Source organism: Colletotrichum gloeosporioides (genome assembly GCF_011800055.1).
Source record: "Colletotrichum gloeosporioides strain Lc1 chromosome Unknown consensus_34, whole genome shotgun sequence".
NCBI classification, from domain to species: domain Eukaryota; kingdom Fungi; phylum Ascomycota; class Sordariomycetes; order Glomerellales; family Glomerellaceae; genus Colletotrichum; species Colletotrichum gloeosporioides.
Window position 1 is genome coordinate 119,439 of NW_025544679.1, and position 27,201 is coordinate 146,639.

Here is a 27,201-nt window from a genome sequence, read left to right on the forward strand (position 1 = left end):
AAATTGCCGGGACTTTAAAGGATTTCGACGTAGCTATTGGATCGTACATTGTTCACATCCAATTCGCGTTGGGTAGGTTGACATGTACGTCATGTAATCAATTTGGATGCTCCCCGGCAAAAGTGCCGAAGTCACGATTGAAAAGCAATTGTCAACGCACAGACCATCTTGATATTCAGCATAATAACAGTCGATTCCCAGCTTTTTCTACGAGCCAATCCTGCCCACTTCAACCTCTACGTCAACCTCAAGCACACTCCTCCGTTTGCCACCTGCCCTGTGTGCCATGTCAGCTGCAAAGATCCGCGCAAGCGATCATTACGTCAAGAAGTATGGCGATGGAGAACCCGGCGTTGAATTCGACAACACAGGTAACGGGCCTTTGAATGTTCCTGGCTTCCCCCTGGCTGTGTCGATCGAGCGCAGCCACGATGAGCGGTTCGCTCATGGATTCAACGATTGGGCCCAAGACCGCCTGGCCGCCCGGGAAATAGCCATGATTTCTCTTATCAATGACATTACTGACAAACCGGGCTGGTCCAAGGACGTGTTCGATAATATCAGGGTGGCGACGTGGCGGGCAGAGGCTTTGGCCCGCCCCTTGATGAGCCCTCTCGCCTGGGACTGGTGTCTTCTCGAACTTCAAGACATGGCGAAAGACGCTAATGAGCGCAGACGTATATGTGTTCTCAACACGGCATCGCGGGTATGCAAGTCAGATGGGCTGGTTTCGCTCTCCCTTTTGGAAGAACTCAGGCTACGAACCGGTTCAGTCTGGCGCGATTTCCCGTTTGGAGTCGACCCGAACATGTTTCCCTTGGTATATGGCCAAACCAAAGTTCTTTCACAGGGCGGTCAGGTCGATTTCGAACATGTCATTGATAGTATTGGAGAAGGCGAAACAGCCAGTTGCCAACTGCTTGAGCCCCTGACCACCTCGAAGAGACGGGAGAATTTGCGAAACCATCGCCGACAATGGCTCAACTCCTGGGAGACTCATACGGAACGCTTTTCGGACCGCTTCCAATGGCTTCCATGTGAAGTCGACTTCTCTGAAGCCAACCCAAATTCTGATAGGTGCCCAGACGTCAAAATCACTTCATATATCAACAACCTGCACCCAGAGGCCCACAAGAGCCTCTACAGCACCATCGAACAATTCATCTCCTTATCCATCCAGCCTTGGAATGATGTACTTGCCTATCGTGATCGAGGGCTATGCCCCAGTCGCATCAAAACATCCGGTGTGGTTTGGTGGTCTCCTTTCCCAGACTGGGCTGTCGGCCTGGACAAGATCGAGAGGGATAGAATGACGGAGGAGTATAGCGAGGCGAAGAGAAGAGTGGAAGAGTATCTTGCTGTCCCGGAGCTGCCTCCCGAATTGCAGCAGAACATGAGCTCCCGAGTCGGACTTCCGACCATTGCAGAAGACTGGGAAGATCTTGGCCTGGCCTGGGCTGTCCGAGTCAAACATGAGCGCCTCAAACACTGGCTCCACCCTGAGCCGGGCATTTCCTTCACATACGATGACTGGAGGCAAGGAAAGACTGGGAAAGCTCTTGTGAGAGGCCGCATCCCAAGAAAGCTATCAACGAAGTTCTTGTTGGGACCCTCGCCGCTGGGAGCTGGGCCAGACCACCAGTTCTACGCTGTTTCGCTGAAGGATCGTTTTCTCAAGCAAGGTTTGCAAGTTGTTGTTCAACTCTCAACCGTCGAACTGACACCGGAAAACCCAGTTCAGTAAGTGCTTCTACTACAACAAGGTTACTTTCGCTAATCACGAGTAAAAGACCAACCACAGATTGGCACCTCCATGGCATGGGTAACGAGCACATCGTGGCAACTTCGCTGGTGTATTTTGACAGCATCAACACAACCGAGACATCTGGTGCCATTTCTTTTCGGGTCGAGGCAGACCTAGACGCAGACACACATGTCTACACGCGAGGAGATCTTGCACCACTGGCGGGGATCTATGGTCTTGCTGATCCTGGCCAACTCCATAGCGAAAGTGAGGAACCTAATGCGCTGCAGGAGCTCGGCACCATCGTGGCCCCAGACGGCCGACTGGTGGCTTACCCCAACACCTTGCAGCACCGTGTAGAGGCGTATGAGCTGCTGGACCGCTCACGTCCAGGCCGCCGTCGTTGCTTGACGGTGCATCTTGTCGATCCCCACTACCGCATTTGTTCTACGCGCAATGTACCGCCGCAACAGCACGACTGGTGGGTTGAGGAGGGACCGGCAAAGATCGACTGGGCAGGTCATCACGTCCCGCAGGAGATGATCAATCGAATCATGACGGAGGTTGGAGAATGGCCCATAGGCATGGAAGAGGCGACGAGGGTGAGGGATGAAGTCATTAGTGAGCATCTGGCCGGCATGAAGGCAGTGCAGGATAGGGTAATGCGGTATCAATTTGATTAGTCTTTCCGTGTTCCCATGTGGGAATTTGGTACCCCATTCAATCTATCTCATATTCCGTACTCTCTCTGAATGGCGTGATGCGATGAAACAGGTGATTGATGCGTCCTGAGAATCTTTTTTTGTCATAACCGAGATCTTAACCCAAACTCCATAATAAGTTTACATAAATCATGTGTCGCTTCTATTGCCGTGGCGGTGCCAGTTAGAACGATGTCCATGCGAGCGCACCACAGGGCCAATACTTACCATGAGAATCTATGCTGCCGCCCAGTTGGCCAATCTTTAGGCGGGCCTGCCACCGTCTCCTCGTTTCTCTAAGAGACACTGCTGCTCGTGACGGAGCTTCCCCCACCTCTCTTCTCATCCGGCTTTGCGCCGCCTCCGAACCAGCCTTTGAAGCCGCCGGAATAAGCGGGAGGTGGCTTCGCCGGCGGAGGCACGGGAGGAGCCGAAGAAAGGGAAGACGGAGAGGTTGAACGAGAACGAGGGTTTTGGCGGGTACCAGGAGTAAACACAGATGCCAAATTCAGGCGTGAAGAAGCTACTCAACGTTAGTGAGATCTCAAGAAAGCTGTTGAATATGGGGGAAAGTACTTAGGCCGAACCGGAACTTCGGTTTTGTCCGGGCGTAGGGTGATGTTGTGTGCGATCTAGGGATGCGGCCCTTATGCCAGTACTTCCATCTTCTGCAGAGGAAATAGCAGCCGATGAGACTGAGAACCAACACTCCTCCGAGCACGGATCCGAGGATGATGCCGAGCTGCTTCCCGGAAAGGCCTGATGACGACCGGGCGGTTGGTTCTGCTGGGAGGCCGCCGTGAAGGGTTTCGACTGTGACGTAGGTAGTCCACGATCGGGTGACGGTTTGTGTGATGAGAATCTGCGCCGTGTCTTCATCGCGTTGGAATAATCGTCCAAAGTTGATGTCGCCGGCGGGCGTCGGCGTGGGAGCCTCAGACAGCCCGGTCGACGCCGGCATCGCGGAAGGGCTCAGTATGACTCCGCCCATTATGAAGTAAGACAGGGCGTGCTCATGTTAAAGGACCGGTGAGTGAGGTGAACAAGGTTCTAGCTGTCGACAATTGATGTCTCCGATGGCTCAGATGGAACCTGTCATGTCTGCATGTGGAATTCTTCGTCGAACGTCATCTGGGGAATTGCGCGTGTCGGCGGCGGCGAAAGCTGTGGATAAAAAGAGGCTGGGAAGCTTGGAAAAAAGGGGGTCCACAACGGAGTCATTGTGGATTGTCAGAACAGAGAACAGCGAACCGCTCGATCCACTGACCAGGTCACCTTGCAGGGGTCATGCGCAGGTACCAACTCGGGGTTTATTGGGTGCGATCGATACCGCGGTGGCCCTTCGACGGCGTCAGCAATGAGCTGGGCTTCTGGCTCTTGGTGTTCTCGGCGCTTGGCTACACGTCTACATAGATGGCTGAAGAGCTCACGATTGAAACGGTGAAGCCTAAAGTGGGGATGTCCAAGTCTTCTTGGGCCTCTCACTTCATCATCCTCTCGCTGCGCCTCATTGATCGGTTCTTCTGCAGAAGAGACCTGCCAGTCATCTTCATCACTACAGTTGCGTGCAGACGCGTCGGCATCAACCGGGATTGACCTGGATTGTTAGCCCAACTTGCCGCTATTGCAGCCTTGAAACTGCGATTCCCCAGTGTCTTTTTCTTCAGGGACCTTCGAGTCACTATGGTTACCGAGCAAAGACCATGAGTTCGGTCCAACGACCAACCAAAATCATGCCTTGAGGTTAAGTGGAATCCCAATCTTTTATTGCGACCTTCTGTTGTTCACTGTCCCTCGACACTGTCTTCGGATGAGCTTCTCTTCGAGTAAGGTACACGAAAGAATTGATATGATGACTGAATATGCTCACAAAAGAGAAATGTTTCATTTTGTGCTCGTCGTATCTGGCTTTTCTCTCGAATCTCTGAATCCGACAAAAGTCCTGATGTACCGATGGTTCTAGCTTAGCGCCCGACATCAGTGCAGTCCGATCACAGGCTAGAGCCCGCCTCTGCATGTCGCCTTTGACAGCTGTCAGAACCTTGAGTCCGTGTATTTTGCCTGAGCTAATTGGGATGCGATGGCGCCTGATGATATTTCATTTGAAAAAAAGGTTGAAGGAGCTACTGGAGGCGTAGGTAATGTAAGAGGCATGAAGTCGTTCTACAAGATCTGTTTTGCTTGTGCGCAAGTGGAGTTTTCGGAGCACCATCATTGCTCTAATGGTCTCAATTTTTGAGCGTGTATGAAAGTCCTGCGGATGCCGAGCCGATGTAAGTTAGATTGAGGCCGGGTCATAATTGCCTAACCTTAGATGCATGGGCAAAGTCCGGCTCACCATCACAGATTTCCTGAATATCAGGTGTGAGTAATACTAACCAAGTATATTGTTGCCTTTAGACATTTGTATCTTGATCTTGAAAGGCACTCAGCCGTGCTGAATGATGCTGACCCGAACGCTAGAACGACAACTCCGCGTGCTCTGTAGATGTCATGGACAAAAGTTAAACACGGCACCACCCCCGTCTCCAGACGACCTTTAATTTCCCCTCGTACAAGGACAGGTACTGTGCAATGGCCGAATATGCCATGAGCGAAGTCGTTGCTGACCTTTCTGGCTCTCTTCAGCACTATGGGTGATTGGCAACCCTCAAGGACGCGAATCAACCCACCCAGATCCAGCTCCCCAGGCCTAAGTCCAACTTGGGCCAAGCCAGTGGAGATAGCAGCAGGTACCTTGGACAGTAACCAGCTGAAGTCCGGCGTCTAAATACCTGGCATCGCCAATGCGACTTCAAATCCTTTTTTTTCTAGTGTTGGCGATGTCTCTGCTAGACGTAATATAAGACGGACGCTCCCCTCAAGCTTTCTTCGATGAAGCGCGCCTGATGGATGGAGATGCACGATTGTTTCCGATAAGACCACCTCCAGGAAGATCTAGACTCGTCTTCAGTACGGTAAGGTAGCTCAGCCAAGTCTTTGAAACCACGCACCCAATAGTCCATCCATGGCCGGGCGAAGACAGCATACTTCTGCACCCATTGTGGATGAGAAACCACGGCTTCAAAATTCGCCATTGTTTTTGATCTCAATTTCGGAAGGGCAGGTACCTGTCCACGAAGGACAGCCACGACACAATCACAGACGCCGATGAGTAGAGCTCATCATGGCAACTTGCTAGTTGCGTTCTGCGATGTCATTCTGATTGTTATAGAGTGCATCGATCCAGAGGCGAGAGATAGGCTGGACAGTACGCCCTGGTTGCTGCTGGTTAACGCTGGCAATGGCTTCCTGTTGTTTGAATATGTGGCGCAATGCGGCGGAAAGACTTTTCGTGACGCGGCAGGTGTGGCCGGTGACTGAGATCTCTTCAGTGATGGTTGCCTGGACAGGCATCTAAGGGGACTGGGATTAACAAGGACTTATAAGAGATTAAGGTACCATAACAGTTTGCATGTGTGATTCATCGAATCTGGGAAATGTTATATTGGAATTAATTTATTTTACGTGGTGAAATATGACATTCTCCTACTGCTCTCACTCCTCAAGCAGCAATGATGCTGACCTATGCGTAGATATAGCAGAACGGGGTGCCATCAATAGTGTTAAGAAGGTCCTTGATGGGACGATCCTCAGCAAGGACACCCATGAGGACCAAGTCATCCTTAATAGCATCACGGCTAGGGGGCAAGTTCTGGATAGTGATGGTACCGGCGATCTCAAAAGCCTCCCACAAGTGCATCGCTTGCCAGAGCCAGTAGACACGGTCGACCATAGCATGATGAAGGAAAAACGTGGGATCGGTGGGTGAGGAGTAGAGGTCGCTGGCGTCTCCGTTCGCAACGAAGTGACCAGCGGCATGCATTCCAAGGAAACCATCACCGAAGCGACCCTGCAACTCATTCTGGAACGTGGAGATGTTCTTAGAGGCCTGACCCATAGTCACGTTGACAAGGTTGTCCGTCGTCATCCACGTAGAGGCGGAATAGGCGCTAAGGTCGCGGCGAAGACAGCGGGGGTTGTACTCCATGGGGCCATTAGGGTTGACTTCGAGGCCATCCATGCCTGGGGACACAGGACCAAGATGGACGGTCATGCTGTCGCATTGTTAGACTTTGTTCCGTGTCTGATGCTAAATGATGAAGAAGAAGGGAGATCTTACTTGACGAGCGGGCCGCTCATGACACAACCGCCTCCATATCCGGAGGGGACCTCAATGTTTCCGTTGGGGGCACGGCTGACGCTGCCGTTATGAGGGACGTATTCACCGTCACCGCTCAAGCTGGTGTCGCTTCCATCATATACTGGAGACTTGCGAGGGTCATCGGTATTGGCAAACCAATTCCAGTACTAAATTGTCTTATTAGTGGAAAGGAAATAGTCTTCAGGCATCATCGACTTACAGGCTGGGCGCCCTTGTAGCCACATTCGGTCTTCAAAGCATTCTCGTAAGCCCAAGTAAAGTACCTGTGCCAGGTCAAGAAGTTGCCCTGGAATTATTGAATTAGTCACTGGACCTGATCTCATTTGGATAGTGAACATACGGTGCCATGGATGGTGCGAGTCTGGTTGATATGAACGGCAACAAAGTCGTCATATCTGTTACGAGCTCCGGGTGCGAACGATGGGTCCGACTTCGACGGTGAAGTCAGCATGCACTGAACCGCACTGATGTACTCCTTGCGCTCTTGTGCGGAGAAAGCGGCCCTGTTGTTCCAAGGTAACTTGTGAGCTCACATGTACATCGCAAAGTGGACCTCTTGGGCGGAAACTCACCAGTCTCTGCGCACTTGAGCATTCATCAGGTTGCAGCTTCCACGCTTAGATAGAGTCCCGTTGGCCTCGGCTGTCTTTAGGTTCTCCATAGCCTGAGCCTGCAGCTCCGCGAGGACATCCCCAGCGTCACGAGCCTGGAGAGGGTTGTCGAGGGGCGCGCCGGAAGCCAAGGCCGACAGGCCGAGTGCAGCGAGGAGCTTGGCGGCGTGCATGCTGTGTGTCTTTGGGGAGGAGTTGCGAGAACTTTGATGAAAGGGGCCTCTGTATGCACCAAAAACACGGCAGCGTCAGGAAAAGACGGGAAAAGATCTGCAGAGGGAGGCGGGCGTGAGGAGGGAGGGTGAGAAAAAGGAACGCAAAAACGTGGCAATGGGACACTTCGAAAGGACCTCTATATACAATGTGAGGGCGTAAGACGAAAGTGACGCTTCATCACTGCCGATTTAATTTCAATATTGCTGTCAATAGCTTAGCTTGGCGAGAGAATCCATCGCCACCATTCGGTCAGTCCCAGGGACTTACTCAGTTGTTGGTCAACAGTCTGCATGTGGGAGAGGTTAGTAAAGCTCATATGAGGGGGGAGGCTCGAGCCTCTCGGCTCCACGGTGGTGACATCCCAGACGGGAAAATCGTCCTGGTTAAGATCCTTGAACCATGGCCAAGAGCCCGCGCGGCCGGCTGGTGGAGACTGTGAGGACAAGATCCGATCGAATGACCATTCAATGAATGGGATGGACGTCTGTGAGAGGCAGGCATTCCCAGGACGCTTGGACAGATGGCTTTTGAGAAGACACTGGCAGACCATGGGTGATGGAAGTCTATCTTTCAGCCCTACATGAGGAGTATCCGCAACCTTATGTATGAGTCTAAACCAAAGAACTTCTTGACAAGCAAACAACCTCCGTAAACTTGCTCACGACATTTAACCTTACCAAGTACCGAGCCAACCTCCTCGTTGTGGGCAAAATTGCCGTGGACACCGCACGTTTTTGATGTGTGTCACTTGGGGGCGTAAAAGGATTGTGTGCCGCAGGCCGCGTGGTTTCCTCCGCGGCTCGTCGGTCGCTACGGCGCAGCACATTGCTAGCCAGCTCGTCGAACCTCTTCGGGGAACGCCAACCCGACGGAAATTTGAAGGAGGGGAAGCGATAATGACAAAGTCGGTGTCCATCTCGTTTGAAATGTGACATTGTGTTGGTTCCATCCCGCCAAGCCATGCAGGAGCTCCACCAGCTGTCACCCAACGTCTGCTAGCATCAGTGGAGGGGACGGGGAACATTCCCTACGTCGGCCCGCATCACACCACCACGGCATGGGTCTCTGCAGAGAATATGCCAGGGTCGAGTGGCTGCGGCTGCGGCCTCTGGGCAATGAAGAACGTCGACGAATGTTTTTGCTTTTTTCTCTTGTTTACCCCTGGCTCCCAAGACCTCATCGCTGTAACCCTGGCTAAATGCCTACTATCCACAAGACAATCACAAGCATAAACGTTTTGCAGAGACATAAGGATATGGGAAAGGATCACCGCAATTTGGCTTGACTTGCCTAATATGGACGATATGGTGGAGAACATGGTCCTCGCATGCTTCTTTGCATACTTGCCAAGTCAAACCTCCTCATCATGGTTGTCATGTGTGGCTAGCGATGGCAAATCGTGCTTTTTAGGGGGGCCGAAAGTCCGAAATACCATTGTCTAGAACGCTCATTGCGACAAGCTCGGATCTCAACGCGCAAGAAACTGTACTTGGCTGACATGGATTAGTCTCGGTCACCATTCTCAGTTCGTCATCGAGTGACCGATGAGATACTGCAGCCAAGGAGGCAAAATTGCCAGACGAAATGAAGGCATCAGACTCTCTTGATAGCTAAAATAGGCTGATACCCATTGTTTTCAAATTTTGACAAGGTTTTGTGTTGTGATCAATAACATCACTGCGCTCAGTACAAATCTCTGTTGGCAACACCGAAATCTCTGGGAATACCGAATGGTCTATTTAGGTAATAGGAAAACTATTCGAGGTCTTTGACGCAAGTTTTGATAGCTACACTGAGGAAATGAACTAGAAGCACTTACGAACTGCTTTCATGTCGTCATTTTTTCACCCGTGCCTTATCTGTGCTTCGACGTGGAAAACGACCAGCACACACCAAATCAACCCCCATACAGGAGGCGAAAGCTCCGAGAATACTGTGGCGCACAGCACACTCTCTTCGATTTACGCCGCAGGTCTGCTGATTGGTTGACATATTCCCATCCCACCGGAAATCATTTTCTTAATGCAGCTGCCTGCAGGAAGCATGATGCTGCCCCTGGCCACATCGGCGAACCGTTCCTATGAGACTTCTTTCCGTCGAAAAAGGTGGACTATGAAACGGTCTCTGCAGCCAGAATTCGAAAATTCCGTTGTCTGCGGAAACCAGGGACGGGACGTATGTGATCGCATGAGGCTCCCTGCAGCACAAATCCTGCGGCCAGATCGGTAGCATCCTCCCGCACCACTCGGTTAGCAACAGGCTAATAGAGTTGTTCTGCAACGTTGTCTGCACAGTTGTGATTCCTCTCGTTGGCCACAGAATAAACGATCGCGGTCAGGAAGTCAACATATAACAGCTCATTACCTCATGTTATGCTCTCCGCTGGTCATTGGTCTTGAACTTTGTTTCTGCATGTGTATTTACTGCTAGATTGATTGGCGCATACGCGCTACTTCCTTGGCCACTATGTCCTCGAATCCACCATCGGCCACGCCGCCGAAGCCGATCGACCCCGAGTGGGCCGCGGAGAGCAACACGCCCATGATCCTGGGCGTTACTGGGGGATTTCATGCGCTTGCTCTCCTTTTTGTCGCCCTTCGAGTGTATACCCGGATGTTCGTTGTCAAGCTCATGGGGAGAGATGACTATGTTGTCGTAGCTTCTATGGTGAGTCTGACATGATTTGGATGACTGTCAATAACAGGTAGTCTGATTGACCTGTGAATAGCTGTGTGCCGTTGCAGGCATGACGATCTTTTCGGTACAATCCTTCCATGGTCTGGGGAAACACACCATCACTATTGCCGCGGAAGACATGCTCATCATGAGGAAATCGAGCTTCTTTCAATCTATCATCTCCTCGATTGCGGGTCTGGCTCTCCTGAAAGTCTCGATTGGTCTCTCGCTACTTCGACTGAGTCGTAGTGTTTGGTACTCTCGCTCCTTGTGGGCATTGATTGGTATGTTGCCAGCTCAGATCTAGATTCCAACCCGGTACCTGACCAGAAGGCTCAGTATTTGTCTCAGCCTACAGCATCATGGCATGGATGACTTTCTTCTTCTATTGTCAGCCTCTTGAGGGATACTGGAACAAAGCCATTCAGCCGAAATGTTACCCAATCACGCTCTTCATTAAGTTTGGGCTTATTAACACAGCTTTCAATATCTTCACTGATGTCTGCTTCGCAACGCTGCCGGTGACGATCATCTGGACTCTTCAGATGAAACTTCGAACAAGAATCTATTTGGTTGTTGTACTGAGTCTTGGATACTTGTAAGCTGACGATTACATACCACTTCACGAGTGTCGTTTCTGAGATGCTGATCCGATGTAGTGCTGTTGCGATGGGAGTTATCAAATCAATCTACCAGATTGCCTATGGAAAAGACCAAGACAAGACCTTGTTAGTAATCCATCTCTCTATTGAGAGAATCAGACCTATTAACTGTCTCAAAGCTATCAAAGCATTCAATTCTGGGAGTTGTAAGTATTTCAGTGTCTCTCCGAGCATCCCCCGATAAGTACTTTGTGCTGACTTCTACAGCCTCCAGCTCAACCTCGGCATCATCGCCGCCTGTGCCCCGTCCCTGAAGCCTCTAGTCGGCCACGCCCTCAAGATTTCATCGAGCGACCGTTATCATGGAGAACTGTACGAGAACCGGCGACCGACAGGAACCAATTCATCGATGCGGCGACGCGGATACAGAGAACAAAACAGTCAGGCGGAATATGAGTTGCAGGACCGCCCTTTTGCTGGATCCCCGGATGCTCATAAAGCTGCCGTCGGTAACATTCATGACACTGTCTACGAGAAGCATGGTGGAAGGGGGTCCGGGTCCGGCAGTGAAGAGATGATTCTGAGAGAGGATAAGAGTAACGCAGGAATTATGAGAACAACGGAAATCACAGTTCAGCGATGAGGCGCTGAGCAATGGGGTTTTTGTACAGCATGAGAATTCTCATTCCGGTCAATTATCTACCATTCAATCTGTAACCCGTTTCTACCGATGAACTTGCCTACTTCACCGTCTCTCTTTCCTACGACAATCTCAAGTAGCCCCTGGGCACTGGTCTTTGGGTCGTCGGCGCCCTGATCAAGTCTTGTCTGGCGGTCCTCTTCGCCGGTCAGGTTTGTGACTACATACCCCGGGCAATACGCCCACACCTTCGCACCCCAGCTTCTATTGTCAAACATGATGTGAGCCGTAGCCATGTTCAAAGCCGCCTTGGAGATGCGGTACGCTTCGCTCCTGACCATATAGTACTCAGAGCTAGGGTCTGTTCGTTCCGAAAGCGAAGACAGGCTCGTCGACACATTGATTATGCGAGCGTCGTTCGATTTCTTCAAAAGAGGTATGAGAGCCTCTGTGAGTACAAGCGGCGACGCTGCGTTGGTATTGAATGTCTCAACAAGCTCGGAACGGCGGTCTTTGGGATTTGTGATGATCATGCCAGCGTTGTTGATGAGGACGTCTAGAACGCCAAAGTCTGCGGCGATCTTCTCGGATGCTGCTTTTATGGATTCATCTGAAGTGATATCGAGGACAAGCAGGCTGAGAGTGCCCGCGGGGTTTTTGGCCTGGAGTTCCTCGAGAGCCTTGGCACCCCGTTCCGGGTTTCTGGAGCCAATGATGACATGATAGTCGGATGAAGCGGCGGCAATTGTTGCGGCGCTTTCGAAGCCAATGCCTTGATTAGCACCTGTATGATTGTCAACATATTGCCCAGAAAAGCGCATGACTTCTTAGTCTGCAAGCCAGAAAATTGCGGTGCTACGAACCGGTGATCAGGATGATTTTCTTCGGCGCCATGGTTTCGCTAAATTTGTTTATTGTTAGGTTCATTCGAGAGTTGGGGTTACTCGTAGTGGAGGCTTGATTGAAATGCTTGAAATGATATAGCGACTTTGAACGAGATTCATCTGTATTTATGCTTCGTTTTGCTCGCCATGGAGAGGAGGCACCGTAAAACCTAAAACCGTCGTCCCGATCGTAATACACAGCGGCTTCGGACGAACGATTAAGCTTAACTCCGCGCGTTCCTGGCCTTGCATCAAGCGGTAATCATGGAATTCGGGAACGAATCAAAAGCCCTCCCGCGCAGGCCAGGCGTCCTTCTAACGTCAACCCCTCTACGTGCGTCGGAAAATTTAAGTGCGAAAAGGCCGACTTGACCAATCAATGAGTTTGATATTCTTCTGCTTTGCCGTTGCCAGAACCGTTCAGAGACGCTTGTTTTCATGACGTCGTTGTCGTCCTTATGCCCGGCCGGTCCGGAGTCCGGACTTACTGGATTAGGAATGTTTGTCTCCGCGCTGTTCACATTACCGTGCCGCAAACATGAATCTTCCGCCTGTGCACCAGATAGACAATTCTAACTGTGTTGTAAAGACATTATATGTCTCAAAATGTCATTTGAATATTGAAAGTGAAACCCTTACTTGGGATCTAGCTTTGTAGCCATCCAGATAAGCGTTCCCAACTCATCATGATCCAGGCACCAATCATCAAGGTCAGTCGCCCAGCTCCTTCCTGCCGAAGAGTCTCCTGGATATTTGGCATACTCCCGAAGGTGCGCGATCCTGTAGCAGTCTCGGAGTTGTCGTTTAGAAAGCTGCTTCGCGTACTGGCGCTGCCACTCAAGATTTGACCTGGCCGTCCAAAGGCTGCGGGTGCTGGGGAGGTGTACTCTTCTGCATGGCCCGCCGCCATTGCCAGAAGAAGGTATTTTTGCGATGTGGAGTAGTTCATTCAGCGCATAGCAGAAGGAGGTCACTCTGACAGAACATAGGCGTTAGTAGGAAACAACAAGGCCGAATGGATGGGGATTCTCACCTCCACATGCTTTGGTTGCATATCCACTCATGCCGAGTAGGAACGTCGTCGGTTTGGTGACAATAATCCATATCTCGGACGTTCATCATCGAGAACGTCATGGTCTGCGCGTTTCAATCACGAACGTTAGTGGCAACATGGGTGATGATCATTTGAAAAGAGAAACTTACACCGACAGTGATCAGAAGAGATCTTACATAATGTTTCGGGATCGATGCGACTTCCTCAATGTGTAGTATTGTGTATAAAACAGAAGCTTGGATAGCAGCGATCAGGGTATCCTTTTCGTAAGACTCATGCTTCAGAGGTACCGGAATTAGCGACGAGTGACGAGCATGCAGATGCCAGAAGTCATGGCAGCATTGCCAAACACAACTTACTTCGTGAAGAAGCTTTTGTTGCTCCATGTAAATGGTTCTCCATATGAATGCCCTGTTGTCGGGGCTGTTTGCTTGCCACATCCGAATGATGCTTGCGCATGCTACCAAAGGTTGCGGAAGGCATTGGTGAGTTCCGGCCTCTTGGCACTTCAACTCGTCGCCGCAGCATGGCGGACTGATGAATGGGGGTAGTTTCAGGTTGTTGAGCAGCATTTCCGGATATGTTAGAATATCTCCTAGCATCATTCTGGATGTCATAGAAGACTCTATGCTTCGCCATTTTCGCGGTCGGAGCATAAGGCTATTGTCCACAAGCATGGAGGGCTCAAAATTTGCCCTCCTGGATATTTCGGTGTTGATGTCGGCGATGAGATCGGTCACCAGATCTGGATTGATATTGATATCCGGTCCTGCGGCGGGGACATTCGTGAAATTCGAGAAGGCCTCACCGTTCCAAAGAGTGTGATCATTCAACTCAGCTGTCCACCCGAAATCTTGGATATCATCGGTAGAGACGACATTGTCAAACATGCCGGTTACTTGTGGACGGTCAAGTTGCTCTGGGTTGAATGTATTCGTCGACGCGACAACTGGGTCATCCGATACCGTCTCTTCGGAGACATGTCCGGGTGTATGCAAGAAAGGTTCTTGGCCATGCTGGGGCTTATCGGGCAGAGGCCGTCCAGTCTTCGACACGGGGGAATAGCGACATGGCCAGCTTCGGCGCTCGCACCGGGAGCAGCGTGGCTGCTTCCGATCACAAGCTAATTTCGAAGATCTGCATTGATGACATGATTTTCGTCGGAAGTTGGGCATACTTGAAGTTGTATGGCTGGTTCGTCTGCACTCAGTGATAGGAAGGGAGCGCGTCAGATGAACATGATGATCCCGTCGGCAACTGCGGGATCTCGTTGTTGACACTGTATTTGTTTGAAACAGTGGGGTGATTCGGCTAGGTGGCCAATTACAGCGCGATATTGCTACCTGTAGCAGAAGTCTGCCCAACTGCTCCAACTGCAATGCCTGAAAGCTGTGACCTCCGCTGAACTGGCTTTGAGCACGAGAGATGTTTGACAACAGTAGCTTTGAAGAGCCCCCATCACATTAACATCATTTTTCAAAAAAAGAAGAAAAAAACCAAGATTATTAAAGAATACCCTTACTTGCAGCCAATGGCTATAAGAGCCCTCCATGACACCAAGAGGCAATCAAACGAATGGAAAGACTGGACCAGTATTCTATTAGAGAAGTCCTCAGAATCCTCCACCATTTCTCGTAAATCCATCATTCTTATACCCTAGGAAACTCGCGGGCGTGTCTTCGACGATACCATCCGTTCGTCGTGTTATTTTCACTGCCATTCAACAAGTAGCTTGTGTTGCGCTTTCCCTGAGCGTGCAGTTCGGCATCCCAGACATCGGCAGTGTCAGTAATGACCCACTGGAAGCCTTGCTTGATAATCCAGTCGAAGTCGGATCGGTAGTCATGTCCATCGAGCGACTTATTTCCCACAAGTGAGTCGAGAAGTGCTGGGGCCTTGTTCTCCTGGAAGACAAATACCGAGTTGTTGGTGTGAATATCGACCGGGATAGTGTAATTCGCCGTGTCGAATCGCGTAAGGTCCGAGGTAATGAAATCAACCAGGTCTCCAGCGGCGTAACTGGAGCTCCGTTAGTTCATTCGTGTCCATCTATATGTGCCCAGTACGAGACAAACTCACAAAATCCCAGACGTTCTGAAGGTATCTTGTTCAGTTCCATTGTGGACAATGTAGTCCTGAAGGGGTTGTAAAGGAGCACCGGTCGAATACACCTCAATCTCGGCACTGATCGTGTAGTTCGTTGAGGCAAACTCCTTTAGTGAGGTAAGAGTATCCCATGAGGCTTCATCTTCAGGGTTGTAGACGGGGATATAAGCAAGCTGAATGCCAGAAGCAAACGCATCCTGGACCCATTCCAACGCCTCAAACTCCGCAGGGTTCTTCCACCACTTTGCTTGCAACTTGTAGATGCACCACTCGTTTGCAGGCACCCCGGCACGGTTTGTGAGGTTCTTCAAGGCCCAGTAGGCAGGCTCGACTGCAGCTTGCTCCTTGAAGTCCAGCTGCAGCACGACGTTGGCTCCAGTTTCGTAGATGCTTTGGACCATCTCAGGCAGCGTAGGGACTGTCTCTACGTGGACTCTGCCCTGCTCGTCCCGGAGGTGAAGGTTCTCGATGAAGCCCGTAAAGTTGTGCTCGCTGACAAGCGGGTTGTACCCCTGACCAGTGAAAGGATTATATGCGGGCTGTCCCGTCTGCTCACCAATGTCTGTCGTACGTCCAAGTCCGCCATCGTGGATCATGGGTAGGTGGCCATCTAGTGAGAGGTGAATATCCGTCTCGATGCATTCTAACCCGGCTTCCGTGGCTCGGAAGTAAGCATCACGAGAATTTTCAGTAGTGCCGTTCCATCTGGAAAGTATTAGCACCTCGTTTTCTCGGTTTATCTGTGGTGAATCTCACTTCAAGCCTCTATGAGCGCAGAGAATGGTGAGATCGTCTTGTGGGTGACGAAAAGCGTCGATAATCTTCCTCACATCGTAAGGTTGACGAGCCGCAAAGACTTCGGGCAACTGAAAACCCAGGGTACACAAGACTGCAGCGAATTTGAAGATTGACGACATTTTGAATCCTGGGACTCGTGGACCTGGGCAAAACACGACAACGTGGGAGCTTTTCCTTTGAAAATTACCTCCGTCAAGGAATGAATCGGTGGTATTTATACGGTAACATCCGGCCAGACCGGAAGGATCGCGGGCGTGCGGGACCGGTCATAGTATCAATAACACGTGCGGCGGCATGGACGTTGTGATAGGACAACGGCGCCGCTCGAGTCCGGATAAAGCCCGCGAGCGCCGGGGTCAATTCTTGACATTATCTCTCATCGGTCTCTCGCGAAAACCACTCAGTAGAAGCCCCAAGTAGGACGAAGTTTAGTGGTAAAATTCTGGTTTGAATTCTAGGTACAATTTGCTCCCGTTCCGACATGGTGTGTTTAGGTTGAGGCAGTGGTGGCCCAGTGAGGATGCCACGCAAGAAACAGTGTCCGGGGGACTGGGGTAACTCCACTCATCCTGAGAGAATACAAACAATTGAGACAACGAAGTGATTGAGACGGATTGAGACTCTTTCTTATATCTTAGAAGCCTCCGACTTCTGCATAGTAATCAATTGATTACTCAACTCACGAATCACGACGTTCAGAACCGAATGCGAAAGCCGACGTTCAAAGGATACCATCGTGCACAGATAGCATCGTATTGTTCGGAAGTGGGTACCACTCTCGGCATTTCATCATGCTTGATTGGCAGGCCAGCAAACGAAACTCCGACGACGACGAACAGCTCCATAAAATCTCGGGTTTTCCAAGCAATTCCGTTATTTTGAGCGAGGTAAGTGGCTTAGGTTGTTCCGTTGACGTGGAAGTCGAGAGCCCTTGGAAGTGGTGATCATGAACCATGTTCAAAGTCCATGTCGGGAAGGTTTCGCCTTCAAGTCAAGGTCCCGGGGCTTCCTGAGAATACCTAATCAAAATGGCGATGAAAAGCAGATATAAAACATTGCGAGCTCAGTTGCATGTTGAAATGTTGAAGTCTAGTTTGTTATCGATTACTCCAATACCTGGCTATACATAAGCCATTCATTCACCATCCTTAAACGCTACAATATCGCTTCTTTACTGAAACCCCAGAGAATCTATCAAGATGGCTGTTGTCGACGCAATTGCGAGCAAGTATGAAGCCGAGCGCGAGAAAAGATTCAACGCCATCTCGGCTGGACAAGGAGGTCGCCTCAAATTCAGAAGCACCGCCCTCATGAACAACCTCGACCAAGACCCGTGGGCCGATTACGACAACCTCGCAAAGCAAACCCCGCCATTGCGAGACGGTTCCGAGATTGGCTTTCTGATCCTCGGCGCAGGTCACAACGGCATCTTGTTCGCCTACCATCTGATTGCTGCCGGCTTCAAGGCGTCTGAGATCGTCATCGTGGACGAGGCCGGCGGTTTCGGAGGCACATGGTACTGGAACCGTTACCCAGGTTTGACCTGCGATGTTGAGGGGTACTGTTACCTGCCGCTCCTCGAGGAGACAGGATTCGTGCCCAAGCACCGTTACTCCAAGGGCGAAGAGATTCGTCAAAATGTCGAGGGCATCGCCGAGAAGTTCGGCATCCAGGGCATGTTCTGCACCAAGGCAAAGAGTGCGGACTGGGATGAGACTCAGAAGCGATGGAACGTCAAGCTGAGCCGCAACCTGGGACCGAACCATCAGGACCTGAGCGGCGACTTTGTCGTTCGCGTTCAGTTCCTTATGCCTGCTGGCGGTCTCTTCTATTCCCCAAGCGCGCCTGACGCTCCCGGCCTCGAGGGGTTCATGAAGAATCGCGAAATCTTCCACACGGCTCGTTGGAATTATGCATACACCGGCGGATCCCAGTCCAAGCCCGACTTGGTGAATTTGCAAGACAAGAGGGTCGGCATCATCGGCACCGGTGCCACAGCAGTCCAGGCGGTCCCCGAACTAGCCAAGTGGGCAAAGCAGCTCTACGTCTTCCAGCGTACCCCGTCTTACTGCGGCCCCAGAGAACAGGTTGAGACGACCCCTGAGAGCTGGGCAAAGGTTGCTGGAGAGCCGGGCTGGCAGTCAAAGAGGGTGAGAAACTTGAACAAGTACCTCAATGATCACCCTGAGGCGGTTCCCGAGGATGATCTGCTCAAGGATGGCTGGAGTCGCGCACGCCAATTCTCGGGACTTATTGGCAGCCCCCGAGCGAAGGATATCACGCCCGCCAAGGTCCCTGAGCATCTGAAGCGGATGATGGAGCTAGATGCAGGAATTGCGACTGATCTTCGGAAGCACGTCGATCACGAGGTGGACGACCCGGAGGTAGCTGAGAAGCTCAAGGCCTGGTACCCTGGCTGGTGCAAGCGTCCGACTTTCCATCAAGACTACCTCAAATCTTTCAACCGCCCCAACGTCACGCTTGTCGATACCGATGGCCAGGGCATCTCCGGCTACACCGATGGTGGTATCTTAGTTGGAAAGGGCGAATCGACCAAAGAGTATGAAGTCGACGTACTTGTGCTGGCTACTGGCTTTGCAACGACCACTGGTGTGGATGGAGACCCTGCCCAGGTTCTCGGCATGTCCATCCGAGGTCGCGATGGCCGCAGCTTGACGGACAAGTGGAAAGCGGATGACTTTGCAACGTTCTTCGGCGTCGCCACCCACGACTTTCCCAACCTGCTGTTTTACACAGCAAAGGGCGCCACGGGCTCGGCAAACACGACATACCCGCTTACCATCGCAGCAAAGACGGTTGCGCACATCGCGAAGACGGCGGTGGAGCAGGCTTCTGATGCCAGTCGACTTGAGGTGGAAGTCAGCAAAGAAGCAGAGCAACGCTACACCGAGAGTCTGAAGCCGTACAGTCCGTGGTATGCTACGGTGGCATCTTGCACTCCCACATACTTCACGGACTACAGAGACCCGACTAAGCCAAAGAACCCTGAGAACAAGAAGGGACCTACAGTGGGATGGAGTCTAGGCACAGTGGCGTTTGAGGAGGCTGTTGACAAATGGATCGACGGCGGCCTGGAGGGTTTCGCTGTTCGGGGCTGAGTAGAAGTCATCCAGACTGGAACAGATCAGTAGATCTACCTTTAGACGCAGTCTTAGCAACTGTTTTTCGGCACGGTTAGACTAGATAATTTTGCCTGAGCTCGGTGGCTGTATTGATGAATCTTTACGTCTCTTCGCTATGCATATGGTCAAATATGTACCTCTATCTTTGTTCACAGTCATATGTTTACATCATCCCAACGACAACTCATACTCGTCCGACTTGGATCGCGTTGGCCGTTTGAGTTGACGCTGCCGGCGCTGCTGGAGGATTTGGCGTAGGGCAGAACTTCTTCTTGATGGCTTCGGCATTACCAGCAGCATCAAGTGAACCCAGCAAAGTCCCGAGCTCGCCCATTCTCTGGGCAATAGAGACGAACATGCCAGCTAAAGACGGATTAGCAAATATTCCTTCATGGCCAACGATGATCATAAGACTTACCTTCGGCGTGCCAGAGGTAATGGCAATGGAAGGCCCAGACACCGGGGTTATCAGCTAGAATACGGATAACGATATGCGAAAATCCAGGGATGGTGACGGTATCTCGCCGCATAGGGTTGTCAAAATTCCATGTCGTTCCACTCTGTCCGAACAAGCCGTGACCCCAGCCAACGATTTGGAAGTTTTGACCGCTGTTGGTGTGTTAGCTCATTGCCGTCCTTAGATCTCAGAAGAGTTGACTTACTGCAAGTGCCAAGGGTGTACCATCATAGCATCAGAGTTGACCACGATCTGGGCCGCCTTGTCGTCCTTGGAATACAGAACGAATTGATCCTTGCCAAAGTCCAACTTCGGGGTCGGTGAGTTCAGGTTTTCCAGCGACATGTCCTGGCCCATGACCTTCCACAAGGTCGCGTCATCCTTGAGTGGTGTGAAGAGCGTCTACCATTGTCAGCCGCTGTTAGGAGTTTCCATGGACGGTGACTTACATCATTGACGTGGGTGCGCACAACATCCCCAACCTTATCCTGCCGGAAGGTGAAGTAGTGGAAGTTCCTGTCTCCAGGAATGTACGCCGTCCTCTTCCTCATCGGCTTCGGCAAGTTGAAGGGCAAGTCTTCGCAGTGACTTCCCCAAGGCTCCTTGCCAATTCCAGGGCTCGAAGTGGCCTTCAGATTCCAGGCCTGGCCCATCGGCGGGACACTGATATCCGTCTCATCGTACGACAAGATGGCGGTGGCCCCAAACGGAGCACCGTGCATGCCAGACTTGTGGTTCTTGTGCGACATGTGGAAGCACCTGACAGCAGCGTCCGCACGAATGAGGTAGTTACCAGCGGTCTGGTTGGCATTGACGATAACGGAGTAGCGCTGGCCTGGGTTCATGTACACACGGGTGGTGGCGATGGGGTTGACCTCGACGCCATCGATTTCGACAATTTCCATGGTGTGGTTGTCAACCGTGACGAAAATCGGGGTTGAAGTGCCGTGGTTGATGAGGCGAAGACGGGACTTTGCGCCGCTCTTTATGCGCGTGTTGTGCAGAGTGCCCCATGTGCACTTTGATGAGTCGTCTCGCTTTGAGTTGTGGCCCCCCATCTTGTGGCCGTCGTGGTCCTTCATATCGGTCATGTCCATGTCCGCCATGTTGTGTTCGCCGCTGCCCTTGTCGCCGGCCTTGTCGGTGCCTGCGCTGTGCTCGGCAATGCTAGAGCAGTTAAAAGTGTTCTTTCCGTTGATGATGACGTTGTCTGGCGGGGGCTCTCTACCAGGCTTTGTAGGGGCCCAAGGAGGTGTGGCGCTCAAGTATTGGTTGAGGAGCTGTGATTCATGTGAGACTCAGGTCGTTGATAAGTGAGAGGTGGATTGGCGGACTCACGTTTCCTCCGTACTCATGGAACAAGTCACCAACCATGAGAATCTTGTCATCATCAACTGCCAGAATCTTCTCATTCGGGTCATGAATGATCTGGCTATAGATTAGCTCATAGCCCTGGGCAGTGTAGATTCGTGGGACGGCTTATACCAAGGGTCCAAATAGTCCATCAGTGACCTGAACGGTGACATGAGCATGCCACCAAAACGTCCCTCGTTGGTCAGTGAGATTGAACTCATATGTGAAGCCTTGACCAGGAGGAATCGCGCATTGGGTGACGCCGTGAACGCCATCCATCCAAGGTGTGTTCCTCTGGTCGATACCGTGCCAATGAATGGTCGTGCTTTCTTGTAGCATTTGGTTATTGACGGTCACACGGACTGTGTCGCCAGTGTTTGCCTCAATGAGTGGCCCGGGGGACTGTCCGTTGATTAAGATCATCGATTTCTCGAATCCATCAGGTGAATGTGACTGCCTGGTAATGTTGAAAACATATTCGCGCAGCGTCGTCGTGTTCGATACTTCAAATCCAGTCTTTAAATCAAACTGCTGTTCAGGCGTCAACTTGACCTCAGGCGTCTGCGTGGGGACCAAGCTTGTTGTCGCGACAATCGTCGGCGTGACCTCTGCCACGGGCTCAGGCTCGGGCGTTGGGATGGGCTGTTCCTGCTGTTGCTGCTCGCCGGCGTGGTTGTCCTCATCGCCGTGGGCCTCTTCCGGCGGAGGCGCCTTGCTCTGGACGTTGAAAAACTGAAGGAAGATGAGACCGAAGAGCAATAGCATCGATAGGCAAGTAAGGCCTAGAATCCACTTGAAGGACCTCCTCCCCGCAGGGCGCCTGTACGCCGCTTTCTCGTCGAATTCGGCGGAGCTGGACAGGAGGGTGTCGCTCGGTCGGCTCTCCACGTCGGAATCCACGGACGATCGGCCCCCCAGCATGGGCTCATGCTCGCGCGTCCCGTCCCGCGGGACTAGTCCGGAGCTCATGGCGGTGGTGGTAATGTACAAGGATATAAAGAAGGAACGAAAACAAGATTGCTTGCAAATTTACAAAGAATGGGAATGTCAAGGCCGGATTGCGCGAAATGAAACGGGACCAGCGGCAGGCGCTCAGGTCTACATGCGATGGGAGGTCGCCATCGACTTTTCGAACGATTGTTAACGGGAAACGCAGGGAAACGCAGACACACGTGGTAAAAGGGGCAAAGGCCGGATAAGTAGAAAAAAGTGTCCACTCAACGATGAAGGGATCCTCTCTTTTTGCTTATATCCGAGTCGTAAGACGCTCGGCTGATAAGGGGCGATGGAACGCTGAGACGTCTGCTAGGCGGAATCGGGAAATGAGCCTGGGCGCTTAGCAACTCGTTTTCTGCAACTCCCCTTTTGTGAGCTTAGTGGTCTGGAAATTTCGACGTGTCTGAAGCATGAAACTTTGTGTGAAATGAACGCCCGATTGTGCCGAGACATTTGAGTTTCTGTCAGAGGAAACTCAGGGATAAGTTGGCATGAACGTCTCGGACTCTTTGATCGTCCGGCGCAGTTCTCGATATGCTTTCTCAGCGGCTACTGCTTAAATGCCTTATTGAAGTTCAAGTATGCTCTTCCGCGCGGAGAGTTACAGGGGTCATTGTCTCCGTGATCTGCAGCCCGGGGCGCAAATCTGACCACCACAAGCCACTAAACCACCTGCCAATTCAGCGCTGGTTTCATCCCTTCCCCTTGTCTTCCTTGGGATGTTTCACTCGCACGGTGTTGGCCCGCAGAACAACCGCAGCCCGGGTTGTTTTCATCAGCGCATTTTCGTCAACAAAAAGCATTGAACTGAGTTTTCATCTTCTTGAGAATCGTTCTAAATTACTCTTCAACAGTCAAACAATCGCAGCATGTAGACATAGATAGGTAGGCATACATTTGCCGGCCACTACAACGTGCACTTGCCACCGAAAGCCTGTTGGCCTCGTGATGCAACATTCACGGAGTGAGTGCCTCCTTTGGTCTTTTTAAGATGCGATTTCAACCCGTAGCACCCTTTTTGATCTCTACATCTTTCGGCTCAAACAACCTCGCGCATGGCAACATGATTGTCTTGTATTTTTGAAGCGAGTATCAGGAATTAAGTTGTCAGCTTGTCTTCGTCTTCATTCGCTGTCCGCTAAACTCCAGCGTCTCACTTGACGCCGTTCTTACTGATAGTTCGAAATCGGAACAATGTAGAAACCTGATATGCGAGCCAAGACGAGCTCAGAGCTCAGAGCAATTAATACACCAGGCGAGTAAACAAGAAACTGAAACCTTCGCATCATGTGGGTGCAAGAAGTTAGTGTTAGGTAACCCCAATCGAGTTGCGCTACGATTTTCCATGCTTTCGACGACGATTACAGCGAATACCCCATGTCATCAAGAGTTTTTGAGATATCCGGGCTTTCTATCGCTATTTTGAGAGTCAGCCCTATTGTAGGACAATGGGGAACTCATTAAGCATATTGGATCCAGCGGCAACAACCGAAGTTGGCGTGGAATTCGAAATTTGATGTCTCCGCATGGTAGTACAGTCACAACGAACACCCACCATCTCGCATCACGGACGCTGAGCATAGAGGCAGTAGCTTTCCCTCACGAACATCGTGCTCTATCTCTATAAAAGCGTCTCAGATCCTCCTCGATTCCGATGATCAGAGTCAGCAGTACTCACTTCATTTCGACATCATTTGGTTTTCTACTATTCCCACACTCATACGCCATAAAGCTACCACCATGTTAGTCAAAACCCTTCTCATCTCGGCCGCTGCCACTGCAGTTGCTTCTCCTGTAGCCGACGTTTCGGGCGATTCCCTGGCCATACCCGTATCCGAGATGCATGGTGGTCTTCAGTCTCTTGAGGCACGCAAGGTCTGCGCTGCTGGCTACCTCGCTTGTCACTACAGATACGGCTTCGGGGATCCGGACCAGGCCGAGTACACTTGCATGTCTCCTACTTGCGCCTTTCTTCGGGACTGCACATGCCCCCATACCGTCTCCTTTAACCAGAAGCCCGCGTTTCTCTTTGCTCAAGGATGTCGCTCCAAGGCCGCGGCTCGCAAGCACGCGAAGTGTTTTGTCATTGAATAAACGGGAACGGCCTGTAAGCAGCGTGACTCTGGATATGGAATACAATTAACTCGGTTAGGCGACACCGGTAGCGTTGCTATTCCGGCAAAAGTTCAGGACATAAATTTGCTATCTCCAGAAACTTCCAATATGTTTAGAGAAACTTTTATGCCTGCGAAACAGATGCTCGCTATTTAGTGCGGAGACATCCATATAAGACCGTGGCGTTCTACAAAGCTAGTTCCGACCTTGCTGCTTTCGAGTTTCAAGTGATTTTGGAGAAGACCGGGCCTTGTAAACGCAGCTCTTATGCTCACTTCAAAGACCCAAACTCAGTCGATGATTGGATCTTTTTGTTTGCGACAACTTGGCCACTCATGTTAATCACCTCCAGCTTTGAGATCCTACAATATAACCCTCCAACGCTATCATTGCAGAAACTGGCCAAAACATGTCATTTTCCAGATGCTATAGGAACAACAGTCTTTTCCTTCGATTGAAATAAATCCACCAGACGACAAGAACAATACACACACCTTTTAGAACGAGTCCATCTGATATGTGTGATTCATCTTCTTCCGTTTGACTGGTCTGTTTTCATGCTCTCTTGCTCTCTTGTTATCCCGTTCCTGTTGTTTCCATGTCCATTTGAGAAGGTCTACTTCACGACTTCGTAAGTATCCATCTATCTCCCATCGTTCCTCTGACCAGTTCTCGAACACATAATTAGGCAACGATGAGCGAACCTCCTCAGGCATTGTGAAAATGTCTACGCGGTCTCCAAGGAAACGTACCACTTTGTTCTCCCCAAGAAGTATAGCAGCATAAAAGGCAGGCAATTCATGCAATCCCTCCTGGAGCGCAGCCATAGCTTTGACCAAGAGCCTTGCTATTATGACGTGGTTCAACTCAACTGCATAAAGCAAGGCGCGCTTTCCCTTCTGGTTCACGACTTCCAGATTAACACCCAAACGGATTAAGAGCTCAACCATGGGGCGATCCTTGGCGCTGATTGCCAAAAGCAAAGCGTTCCAACCAAAAGGATTTTTGATCTCAAGATTTACACCTTTACTTGCCAAAAGCTCCACCATTTCGACAGCTGTTTCCGGTCCGGGTCTGCATCCCCTATTGGTCCACCAGTATGTGCAATCTGCGACGATCGCGGCTGGAAGCCTGACTCCTAAGCCCAACAAGCAGGTGACACTTTCCAGATTACCACCTTTTGCTGCACTGGATATAGGAGTTTCGAACACACCCTTTTCATTTATATCAACTCCCAGACGAGCAAGTACTTTTAGCGCTTCTGTGCGTTCGTAATCGGTAGCTGCTAGCATAGCCGTACCCTCGTCGTGGGGGATGGGTATATCGGGAGGGACCCCATTTTGGACAAGCATGGTAATAGCGCGTGTGTTCCCAGACTTGACTGCTCGGTACAGAAGTAAACCTTCGTATACCTGTGAAAGGCCTCCCTTACGGTGGCGCACAGCAGATAACAGTGCCTCTGCTACATCACAGCCCTGAGAATGCATGGCACACTCAAGGGCGGATTTGATATCTTGTATGTTGTACAAGATATCCGCATCCTCGCGGCCTAGAAACATTTGGGTGAGATCGATGCGATTGAATGATGCCGCATGACTTAGGCCGTTCTTCGCCTGGCGAGCATCCAGATCGTCGTGTTCCAGGAAGATCTGAATCATCTCCATTGGTTTCCCATTTGAAATGAGATAACTCAATGGAAGTTCATCTGAGAATACTTGCTGGTAGTTCTCGAAGCGAGGACCTTCGCGAAGGAGCTTTCGTACGAGGGGGACACCGTTGTCATTCTGGCTGATTCCCCACTCGAGTAAGCACAATCTTAGAGATGGCAACTTTTGACGAAAGGTCTCTAGGTCCCAATCTGGCAGAGAGAACAAATCGGAAACTGGGATTTCCCTGAAAGCCAGGAAGAAGAGCGTTTGTTGGATGCATTCCAGCGTGTTGAGCTCATAGTTTGGCAAGAAAACTCGGCCGTCTTTTGCACAGTCGGACGATAGACCAAGTAGAGCAAAGATTTGATCGCGTGGGTCTGTCGATTCAGACGAACTGAACTTTTGCAGTACATTGCTAAGGTCTCGGGTATCGTTCCACCACGAGCTCTGTCTCAGCGGGCCGGGCAGGACTTCGAGTAATGCTTGCGAGCGAGCATCCATATCTATGTCCAGAAGATGTGGCATCATGCAAAACACCCTTGTGGGAACCGAGATCCAAGAGCATTGAATATAGGCTGTTTTGGCGTAGGCGGCTTCTTGGACGACCCAAACCCTGCGAAACCAGGATCGGCTGAGCAACTCCTTCATCGCCCGTTGCCTGATTTCGTAGAAGTCAGGGTTAATGGCCCTCTTCTCTGAAATGAATCGACGGCCTTCGTCAATCCAGGATTTCAAATGTTCGGCGTTACTCGATGGTCTTGGACGTCCTCGCACTACTTTGTCCAAAGCTTTAGTAGCTTCTAAAAGTAGTTCGATATCCCGAGTTGTCTTTCCGAGCCAGATGACGACAGCCCAGGCCTTTTGATAGATGACGCTCATCTTTGCAACTTGATGTGTGCGCTCGAAAGCATCTTGCTGGTTGATACATAAAGCGTCCACCCAGAGAATCCGATCCTTTTCAGGGTCCCTGAGATGCAAAAGCGCATTGTACAGATTGGTTGTGACTGCCACTTTCTGGTCGTTGATGGCAATTGTTTTGGTCCGTGTCGGATCTCCCCAAGTGTAAGAAAGCGCCTCGTAGGTGTCATCTCGATCGTGTGGGATTTCTGCCTCGAATAGCTCACCGCAGATCAGCTCGTCATTGTAGTATCGCCGACCTTGAAACAAGCGGAGAAGGCGGATCGTGTTGGTGTTTGGGTCGATAGGCTGATAGTTGTAGCTGGACATCGCTCAAACTCGATTCTGGCCCAAG

At 51.1% G+C, this 27,201-nt stretch overlaps 10 protein-coding genes across 10 annotated transcripts; 4 read left to right on the forward strand and 6 right to left on the reverse strand.

The window, feature by feature from the left end:
• Positions 1-286: 286 nt before the first annotated feature.
• On the forward strand, positions 287-2,427 carry GCG54_00004274 (uncharacterized protein; the record flags this gene model as incomplete). The annotated part of the gene is made up of 2 exons (XM_045404327.1): positions 287-1,740; positions 1,791-2,427. 2 exons carry the CDS (start codon positions 287-289, stop codon positions 2,425-2,427), a joined length of 2,091 nt encoding a protein of 696 aa, XP_045265801.1.
• Positions 2,428-2,741: 314 nt separating this feature from the next.
• Positions 2,742-3,436, reverse strand: GCG54_00004275 (uncharacterized protein; the record flags this gene model as incomplete). The annotated part of the gene is made up of 2 exons (XM_045404328.1): positions 2,742-2,968; positions 3,022-3,436. 2 exons carry the CDS (start codon positions 3,434-3,436, stop codon positions 2,742-2,744), a joined length of 642 nt encoding a protein of 213 aa, XP_045265802.1.
• Positions 3,437-6,010: 2,574 nt separating this feature from the next.
• Positions 6,011-7,433, reverse strand: GCG54_00004276 (Tyrosinase-like protein orsC; the record flags this gene model as incomplete). Its single annotated transcript, XM_045404329.1, has 5 exons — positions 6,011-6,542; positions 6,608-6,795; positions 6,849-6,935; positions 6,990-7,152; positions 7,222-7,433. 5 exons carry the CDS (start codon positions 7,431-7,433, stop codon positions 6,011-6,013), a joined length of 1,182 nt encoding a protein of 393 aa, XP_045265803.1.
• Positions 7,434-9,942: 2,509 nt separating this feature from the next.
• On the forward strand, positions 9,943-11,397 carry GCG54_00004277 (uncharacterized protein; the record flags this gene model as incomplete). The annotated part of the gene is made up of 6 exons (XM_045404330.1): positions 9,943-10,143; positions 10,205-10,436; positions 10,492-10,750; positions 10,812-10,880; positions 10,934-10,960; positions 11,022-11,397. The coding sequence occupies 6 exons, from the start codon at positions 9,943-9,945 to the stop codon at positions 11,395-11,397; spliced, it is 1,164 nt and encodes a 387-aa protein (XP_045265804.1).
• A 56-nt stretch (positions 11,398-11,453) lies between these two features.
• On the reverse strand, positions 11,454-12,288 carry GCG54_00004278 (Short-chain dehydrogenase/reductase tropE; the record flags this gene model as incomplete). Its single annotated transcript, XM_045404331.1, has 2 exons — positions 11,454-12,178; positions 12,258-12,288. The coding sequence occupies 2 exons, from the start codon at positions 12,286-12,288 to the stop codon at positions 11,454-11,456; spliced, it is 756 nt and encodes a 251-aa protein (XP_045265805.1).
• A 625-nt stretch (positions 12,289-12,913) lies between these two features.
• Positions 12,914-16,355, reverse strand: GCG54_00004279 (uncharacterized protein; the record flags this gene model as incomplete). Its single annotated transcript, XM_045404332.1, has 6 exons — positions 12,914-13,253; positions 13,312-13,415; positions 13,482-14,455; positions 15,017-15,351; positions 15,412-16,143; positions 16,195-16,355. 6 exons carry the CDS (start codon positions 16,353-16,355, stop codon positions 12,914-12,916), a joined length of 2,646 nt encoding a protein of 881 aa, XP_045265806.1.
• Positions 16,356-17,435: 1,080 nt separating this feature from the next.
• Positions 17,436-19,355, forward strand: GCG54_00004280 (FAD-binding monooxygenase ausC; the record flags this gene model as incomplete). The annotated part of the gene is made up of 1 exon (XM_045404333.1): positions 17,436-19,355. The coding sequence occupies one exon, from the start codon at positions 17,436-17,438 to the stop codon at positions 19,353-19,355; it is 1,920 nt and encodes a 639-aa protein (XP_045265807.1).
• Positions 19,356-19,563: 208 nt separating this feature from the next.
• On the reverse strand, positions 19,564-22,158 carry GCG54_00004281 (Laccase-1; the record flags this gene model as incomplete). Its single annotated transcript, XM_045404334.1, has 6 exons — positions 19,564-19,742; positions 19,798-19,988; positions 20,042-20,238; positions 20,286-21,116; positions 21,175-21,288; positions 21,322-22,158. The coding sequence occupies 6 exons, from the start codon at positions 22,156-22,158 to the stop codon at positions 19,564-19,566; spliced, it is 2,349 nt and encodes a 782-aa protein (XP_045265808.1).
• Positions 22,159-23,925: 1,767 nt separating this feature from the next.
• GCG54_00004282 (uncharacterized protein) lies at positions 23,926-24,279 on the forward strand (the record flags this gene model as incomplete). Its single annotated transcript, XM_045404335.1, has 1 exon — positions 23,926-24,279. The coding sequence occupies one exon, from the start codon at positions 23,926-23,928 to the stop codon at positions 24,277-24,279; it is 354 nt and encodes a 117-aa protein (XP_045265809.1).
• Positions 24,280-24,797: 518 nt separating this feature from the next.
• Positions 24,798-27,176, reverse strand: GCG54_00004283 (Heterokaryon incompatibility protein 6; the record flags this gene model as incomplete). Its single annotated transcript, XM_045404336.1, has 1 exon — positions 24,798-27,176. One exon carries the CDS (start codon positions 27,174-27,176, stop codon positions 24,798-24,800), a length of 2,379 nt encoding a protein of 792 aa, XP_045265810.1.
• Positions 27,177-27,201: the final 25 nt, after the last annotated feature.